This window comes from Emys orbicularis, chromosome 20 (genome assembly GCF_028017835.1).
Source record: "Emys orbicularis isolate rEmyOrb1 chromosome 20, rEmyOrb1.hap1, whole genome shotgun sequence".
Lineage (NCBI taxonomy): Eukaryota > Metazoa > Chordata > Testudines > Emydidae > Emys > Emys orbicularis.
In genome coordinates this window covers 7,862,368-7,870,746 of record NC_088702.1, presented here as the reverse complement: position 1 = coordinate 7,870,746, position 8,379 = coordinate 7,862,368, and the positions used below count along the sequence as shown (strand labels likewise).

General features: G+C 63.5%; 1 protein-coding gene across 1 annotated transcript; it reads right to left on the bottom strand.

Annotated features, from left to right (window-relative positions):
- Positions 1 to 7,221: 7,221 nt before the first annotated feature.
- C2CD4D (C2 calcium dependent domain containing 4D) lies at positions 7,222 to 8,379 on the bottom strand. The gene has a single exon (XM_065420624.1). It carries the CDS (start codon positions 8,377 to 8,379, stop codon positions 7,222 to 7,224), a length of 1,158 nt encoding a protein of 385 aa, XP_065276696.1.

Genomic DNA, 8,379 nt, shown 5'->3' with positions numbered 1-8,379 from the left:
AGGACGTGGGTTGACTGTGTTGGGGGGACTAGGGCATATGGAGGTGTGGCAGAGGGGCTGTGTCTGGGCCTGGGTGTGTGTGTGTGTCCCCTTGTGGTGAGCCATGTTGCACAGGGGTGCATGGGTGTCACCCACACCCACTGGGAAGTGTGCATAATAGGTCCCCTTCTGGGCCTTGGATCTTCATCTCGAGCTGTACTCAGGCTGTTCCCCAGGCATCGCCATGTGGACGTGTGTGGCCGGGTGGGTTTGTGCAGGATGTGATTGGTGGGTATTGCTGTGTGGCATGGGGTGGGGGTGTGATTGGCAGGTGTGGCCGAGGGTGGGTTTCTGAGGGATGTGATTGGTGGGTGTGGCTGTGGGGGGGTGTAAGGATGTGTTTGTGGGGGTGGGATAGGTAGGTGTGGTCGGGGTGAGTTTTTGAGGGATGTGATTGGTAGGTGTGGCCGGGGTGTGTGTGTGTGTGTGAGGGCTATGATTGGTGGGTGTGGCTGGGGATGGGTGTGTGTGTGTGAGGGCTGTGATTGGTAGGTGTGGCTGGTGTGTGTGTGTGTGTGTGAGGGCTGTGATGGGTGGGTTTGTGGCATATCCTTGTGGGGTGCTGCGTGGAGGTTCACGTCTCTGGTAATGTGCTGTCAGAGCAGTGGGTGAACTGGTTTGGCTGCTGGCCCGGAACAGCCCCAAGAGGTCGGGTGCTAGCTGTGCCACAGAGGGGGTAGCAGATGGGGCTGGCTCTGCGAGGGCGGTGGGGTATATCAGTGAAAAGACATCACCCCCTGCAGGGCCTTGGGGCCTCTGCCCAGCTCCAGCGCCCCGTCCTCTGTTACCCAGAATCCCCCAGGATCCCACACCCGGCACCCCACTCCTTGTTACTGGCGTGCTCTTGCAGGGCCCCTGTCTCTACCCCTTGCCGGTGGCCCTGCCCTCAGCAGGGAACTGGAGGGCTCAGCTCCTGCCCTGCCCCAGCCTGGTTCCAGCCCTGGCCGCTGTATCACAGGGTTGTTACCTGGCTGAGTGCAGTGATGGGCCTGTGGCCGGGGATCCTAGCAGCTCGCAAGCCCCCGGCCCTATGCAGCTGGCATCTGGGCCCAGCCCCTGCCGCTCTCCTACTCTCCCATGCTGCAATGCAATGGGGGTTTGAACCAGCTGCCAGGCTCCCCCCAAGAAGTGGCTGCAATTCAGCACTGGGGGAGCTGTCCCTGTGCAGCGTTATGGGGCTGCTAACACTGGCAGTGATTGTCTGTGGCTGGTGCTGCCTGCAGAGAGGCTAAGGGCAGCATGACCCCCAGAGCCTGGCCTAGAAGGGGCAGGGAACGATATGTGTCTGTAGGGCGGTGGGTGCTTGATTTACTCTTTACTCCAGTGCCCTCCCCAGGGGCATTGCAGCTGCCAGGCTGGCTCAGGACCAGGGCTGAGTTTGAGGGCAGCTTGCAAACAAGAAGGCCTGGGGCTGATTGACGGGGTGGGGGCTGTGGAGGAAGTCACGTGTTGACGGTTACGCTCCCAAGAGGGGCTGAGAACCCGTGGTCGGACGTGAATCAGAGATTCCAGCCCGCGGGGGCAAGGACGTGCTAACCCCCCTCCCCTCCTTGTTTACGCTTCAGTAACACGCAAACCAGCTCTGCTCTGGGGGGCATGTACAGAGGGGTGTGTCCCTCAAGCCCGACCCACAGCCCCCTGCTATCCCAGCCCTGGGTCCCCCCTTCCCCCCACACTCTCACAGATCTCCTGACACCCCTTTATCCTGACCCACAGCTCCCCACCTCCAGGGCCGGAATAGCAGGGGGGTGCGGGTGGGGATTGAGGGGCATCGCCACACCCCAGGGTCCAGACTGGAGCCACGCAGCGATCTCACGTGCATGCTTTGCACCACACTCCGGCGCGTCATGGGAGGACTGCAATAAGGGTTGACGGTAAGTGCTGCCCACACGGTGCTAGGCACGCACAGGGTTACAGGAACAACCCTGGACCCTTATCTGCCCCGGCATCTCGGCCTGGCCACTCGGCAAAGCTCCTGTCTGGCTCATGTGCCCTGCTTGCGGGAAACCACAGCCACCACTTGAAGTCAGATGCTGCCAAACGCCCCTTTCCCAACTCCCTGGGGGGCTGGGTCCCCTGCTCCCTCTCCCTAGCTTAATGCAGTGGCACTGGGGGGAGTGGGAGCTGACCTCCCCCCGCCCAGGGAGAAAGGGTGGGTTTGTGAGTCAGGCCCTGAGCTGGGCTTCAGGAGCTCTGGGTTCCGTTCCCAATGTGGCCATAGGCTCCTGGTGTGACCCTGGGAGCATCGCCGAATGTCCCAGCTCCTGCCTGGCCCAGGGCAGCTCCTGCAGCCAGTCTCAAGGCATCTCTCCTTCTCTGTGGCAACAGGATTCCCTGCTCACCCACCAGGCGAGCCCTGGTCAGGCTCCAGGCTCCACCCCATGTGCCAGATGTGGCACGGGCATCCCAGCTGTGCCCAGAGGCCAGCAGTGCGTAGCCATGTGCGTTCCAGCTGTGGCCCGCCTTCTAGAAATGGAGAGGCATGTGTGAGCCAGATGTGCACAGCTGTACTTGCTCAGCAGATCTCTTCCGTTACCTCTGTGAGCATCGGTGCCGGGTAGCAGTGGGCTGGGCAGACCCTCCTTTAGAAACCAGCTCCCATTTGTGTTTAAAGGCAATTGAATCCAGCAACCTGGCTTCCAGCCCTGCCAGAACTCCCACTCCCCTCCGCGCCCTGCACTGGGCCTCCTCACTGACGGGATCTTAGGGGTGCTGGCGTGGGTTCCGGGATCCCTCCCCCTCCCCCTGCCTAGGCAGCTTACCTGGCCCCAGAGCCCCAGCTGCCATCCTAGTACCAGATATTAAATGGCCAGTTGTAGTCAGACAGCAACCAGCCATGGGGCAACTAAACAAGAGAAGGTGAAATGGGTGGGTCAGATTTACAAGCCTGATCTGGGCCAGGGTCTGGGTAGCGCCCGGCGCCACGGGGAGCCCTGACCTCAGCCGGAGCCGCCAGGTGCTGCCCGCTACACAGAATAGCAATCTCTCTGGTCTGCGCCTGGGTTCAGCAGGCTGCAGCCTTCCCTTGCCGGAGCGCAGGGCCTGTGTTAATGCGCCGCACTGGAGGTCGGCGTTTCTTGGAAACCGTCTCCTGACCTGATGCAACCTCTGGTGCTTGTGTCCTCCAGGCTCTGCCATAGCGATGGGGAGATAGCAGGGCTCCCTGGGGCCATCCATCAGGGAGGAGCCTTCCCAATCCCTGCGTTGATGGATTTGGCCTGTCAGGGCAGCCCCGTTTCCTTCCCATCACCCCCTTGGGTGTCTTCCCGATCCATGTCCCGTGGGAACTCCCGAGAGCCTGGAGCCTCACCCAGCAGAACAGGCGGCAGAGCCGGGCGCTGCTCATGCTGCAGGTCTGGGTGGACCCATATCCCCTTCCCGCCCCTCTGAGCCAGTGGTAGGGGCAAGGCGTATGCCTCCCGGGCACCACTGCAAGCAAGCAAGCACTTTTCAGCCAACTCTCCGTTGTTGTTCCTTTGTATTATGGTAGCGCTGAGACGCCCCAACTGAGATCAGGGACCCGCTTCTGACGGGCACTGCCCAGACACAGAGTAACTGAGATCAGGGCCCCGTCATGCCAGGCGCTGCCCACAGAGTAACCGAGATCAGGGCCCCGTCGTGCCGGGCGCTGCCCAGACACAGAGTAACTGAGATCAGGGCCTCATCACGCCAGTCGCTGCCCAGACACAGAGTAACCGAGATCAGGGCCCCGTCGCGCTGGGCACTGCCCAGACATACAGTAACCGAGATCAGGGCTCTGTCGTGCCGGGCGCTGCCCAGACGCAGAATAACTGAGATCAGGGCCTCGTCACACCAGTCGCTGCCCAGACACAGAGTAACCAAGATCAGGGTCCCGTCGCGCCGGGCGCTGCCCAGACACAGAGTAACTGAGATCAGGGCCCCGTCGTGCCGCGCGCTGCACAGACAGACTGAGAGAGAGTCCCTGCCCCAAAGAGGTCACAGACAAGCTAAGACAAGATGCAACAAGTGGGTATTAAAAATTCTTTCCCTTGATTTCGTCTTCCGTATTTGCGCAATAGATCTAGCTCCGTCGTTAAGGAACGTTCCCCGAGCTTTACCTGTGTTTATTCCAAGAATACCCTGGGCCCAGTTCCTTCCAGTTCAGCACGTTTCAAAAGAGAATGTCTTTGTGAGTGTCTTCCACTGGAGGGTTTCATTCGTTAATTCAGCCTCATCACTCCAATACGAGGATGCCTTTCTACAGATGGGGAAACCGAGGCACAGAGAAGGGAAGCAATTTGTCCATGGTCACAGTGAGTCAGTGCGAATGGGAGTCTTGATTCCATGTCACCTCCACGAACCACTAGACCCCTCTCCCCACCCAGAACAAGGAATAGAAACCTGTCCTGGCTCCTAAATGCCTATGAGGGGAAACTGAGGCACAGAGCGTCATCCTCCCTCCCCCCTGCCAGTACTACACAGCAAACCAGGGGCAGAGCTGGGAATGGAACCCAGGAGTCCTGACTCCCCGTGCCCCACTCTTCTAACCACCAGACACCCTTGCCCCCCAGATTAAGGAAGAGCCCCCACACCTGATTCCCCTTTGCTGGGCCGAGGCAGACTGTGGAGAACGGGGCTGCAGCCGCTCCGATCCTTTGCCCAGCAGTGCCCTCTGCTGGGCATCCCACTGAAGGCCGCTTTTGCCGTTGTTTCACTGGGGCTTGGCACACCAGACCCCCCGCCAGGCCAGCAGCCCTCCTGTGGCCAGGCCAGCCCAGGCCCGTGGGCTGGCTTCTCCCACGCTGCACGTAGTCTGGGTTTTGAGCCACTCCATGCTTCCCAGCCTGTTGGCATCTTGCCCATTCAACGGCCTGCCCCACCGGGGGTGGATATAGGGGCCTTGTCAATGTCGCTTGCCCCTATAGACCCACCCGAATGTCGCAGTCGCACCCTGCTTGGGGGAAGCACTAGGATCTCGCGCCGGAAAGGCTGGGACAAAACCGGCCATGCCTCCCCCCGCCCTGGCTCTGATCCCCTCCAGCCCAGCGCCAATCTGAGCCCCACACGCCATCCCCCACAGACCCGCTGATGGGAATAGAGAAGGGGGTGGCTCGGGGTGGCAGTGGTGACATCCTGCTGTTTGCAGAGCGGGGCCTTGGCAAACAAACCTTCCCCTGCCAGCTGCAAAGATCAACAGAGCTGAACGGCTGGGAGGGGAATCCATGGAGGGTGGGGAGCACAAGGGACTGGGGGGGGGAGGGGCTGGGTCAGAGTGGGGAAAAGCCATGGGGCGCAGCAGCGAGACCGGTGGGGGTGAGACAAGGAGGGGTCTGCTGCCCGGGCTCCCTCCCTCCATGAGGCCTGAGTGCCTGCCATGAGCTAAGTCCCCCCCGCAGCCTGGATGTGCCAGGGCCTGCCCCTGCTCTCTGCTGGCGCTGCAGCCCCCAGCCCTGTGCCAATGCCCCCTTCCGCACCCCAGTGCACTGCCCGCTGCAGGGTTTCCTGCCCTCTTGAGGCGGGGGTAGGGGCTGTCAGGCTCAATGGCAGTGGGGGCTCTGTGCCAGCTCCCCCAGGGTCTCATTCCGATTGACAGGGGCAACTTCTCCAGGAACTTTCGCTCTTCCCCCCGTCCCGAGGAGCCGAGGCGCAGGCTGGCTCGTGCAGCGCCGTGCGCGCTTTGGTTGCTGCAGTGCTGGGTGTCGTGCTCTCTCCTAATAACAATGCCACAAAGCCCCCCCCCCGCAGGATGGCAGAGATGTTGAATGTCCTGTTACCATCCGCCCCACCTCTGGGGGGCATTACGGCCGCCCCATTGCAAGCCCTCCTGTCTCCCTCTGCGGGTCTGCCCCCTGCCTTCAGGGCCCGGAGCCCACCCCATGCTGCCATCCCTCTTCCCCTGTGAGGAATTGGCCATGGGGCAGGGACTGCTGTGGGGCTCCCCCAGAATGGCCACCAGTGGGTTTCCCGTCCATGTCCTCAGGGTCTGTGCCAGCCACGGAGCTGGATGGTTTCCCATCCATGCCACGGTGCCTATGCCAGCACCCCAGGGAGCCCTGAGCCAGTGAGGGGTGGGGGGTCCCGGGCCCACCCCAGCTCTGGCGCAGGCCCCTCGGCGCCTGAGCCAAACCCTGCTGGAGCCCTTCCATTTACCTCGCTCAAGCCCCATGCGAGGGTGAGGGGGGCTGGCCCTTTCATGCCAGCCGGGCCCATTGGGGTGCACATGCACCCCCCAGGCACAGCGTTCCCTTTGGGCCCAGCGAGCGGGGGTGGGGCACACTGACGTCCCGTGGGGGCGAGGGGGGGTCATAGACGTGACGTCATCCTGTGGCCGCCTCTCCCCCTGCAGCCTGTCGGCCCTTTTCTTCCCTTGTCCTGCTCAGCCACTTGAGGGGGGAGGAGGCTGTTGCTGTCTACCCTTGTAGCACTGCAATGTGGGTCGTGTCGCCCTCGTGTGGCTGAGTCACAGAAGAGGGTAAGAACCTACTACTGCGGGCTGTTGCTAGAGTTCTACCTATAGTGCGAGCAGTAGGGGCCTCCTGCCGGGGTAGCTGTGCTCTCCCCCAGCTCAGAGCCCCGGGGCAGGAGGGGGCGGCTGGCTGGCTGCTTTCTCCTCCTCTATTTGCAAACTCAGCTGTCATGTCTCTTCTCCCCTTCCACCCCCCTCCCTGCAGCAGGAACCGGATCCAGAGGTGGCGCATGTTGCGGGCAGAGCGAGACGCCTCCCCCCATTGCCAGGGGGAGAGAAACTGCTGGAGTCAGAGCAGGGGAGGGGAGGGGATAAGGGGCTGGGCAAAGGGTGGCTCACGCCACACACTCTCTCCATGAAGCCCTGGCCCTCTCTCTGCTGCAGCCTGCCCCCCAACACGCAGCCACGGCCGGGATCCCATGCAGCACAGGCTCTTTTTTATTATCAAAAAATAAACAAACAGTTCGCTGGGCGCCAAGCAGCCAGCGCCTCCTGCACAGAGCCAGCGCTCAGCCCTGCCGAGCGCCCCCACACCTGGTGGGCCAGGGGCATGGGGACGCCGAGCCCTTGTCCATCCGGGGCTGGGGCAGCACAGTCATTTTTGGGGGGGGCAGAGGGGAGGGACGGGTGGGCTGCTGGGTAGTAGCCATAGGTCTACTATCGAGGTCCCGCTGCCTGCCCTCCAGGCCCCCAAACCTTGGCTCTCTGATTCTCCCTCCTCCCAGACCCCCGCTGGGAGCAAGCGCCACCGGGCCCTAGGGGGGCAGCAGGGCAGGCAGCGGGACCTCGGCCTCGCCCAGCACGGTGTCCCACCTCACGCCGCAGCCCTTGTTGAGTGCCTTGAGCCGGAGGCGGCGGCCGGGCAGCTCGTGGGGCGCCAGGCCCTCGAAGAAGAAGTCCTCATTGAAGATGGGGCTCCAGCTCCTCTTGACCACGGCGCTGCGCTGCTTCTGCGCCTTGCCCGGTCGCAACTGCAGGGCCACGCAGCAGCCGACGCGCCGGGGGTCGCAGGGCCGCGGGTAGAGCCCCTCGGCGCTGACCAGCCGGACGTGCAGGCGCCTGCTGGCCGGGACGTACTCGGAGGAGAGGCGCAGGCACCCACCTCGGCTCAGCGCCACCATGTTCTCCTGGGCCACCCGCGCGGGGCGGCAGATGAAGTCCAAGGGGTAGAAGGGTGGGGGGGCCAACCTGGCCGCTGCCCCCCACCTGGGCTCGGCCTGTCGGCGTGGGAAGCTGGGGCTGTCGTCTGTAGAGCTGGCTTCCTCGGCAGACAGCGAGCTGGCCCGGCCCACCGCCGGGGCATCCGGGGTGCGGCTGCAGAGGGGCCGGCCCCGGTGGGCCTGGCAGGCCAGCGAGTGCCCCAGCACCGGAGAGCCGAAGGGCGAGGAACCTGCAGAGGAGGTCGTGTCGCTGTCCAAGGCGCCGGGCTGGGAGACGGGCTGCCAGGGCCGCAGCTCTGGGGGCAGGAGCCTGGCGCCGGGCTCTGGGGAGAGGTCGAGGGAGATGCGGTGGGGTGGGCACGCGGTGTGAAAGAGGGACTCCCTTCGGCGCGTGTGGGGGCTCTCGGGCAGGAGGGGGAAGCCCCCTGGGCTGACGAGGTGGGGCATGGAGCAGGCAGGGGGGAGCTGCTGGCCGGCCTCACCCGCTGCCCTGGCCGCGGGGTCCTGGTGCAGGCTCTGTGGGTGGATGACACGCTGATCGGCGGCTCTGATCAGGGTCCTGTGTGTCTCTGGGCTCCCGGTCCCTTGGGGGCTCCGCTGGGAACCGGGGCTCCCGCCCGGAGCTCTGCCATACAGGGTGGAGAGTTTGGGGGGGATGAAAAACTTGGGGATCTGGTCGGGGGTGAGGACGTTGGGGCAGGTGGGCAGCGGGCCCGGCTTCCTGTTTGTGGCCCTCTGTCTGGAGAGAAACAT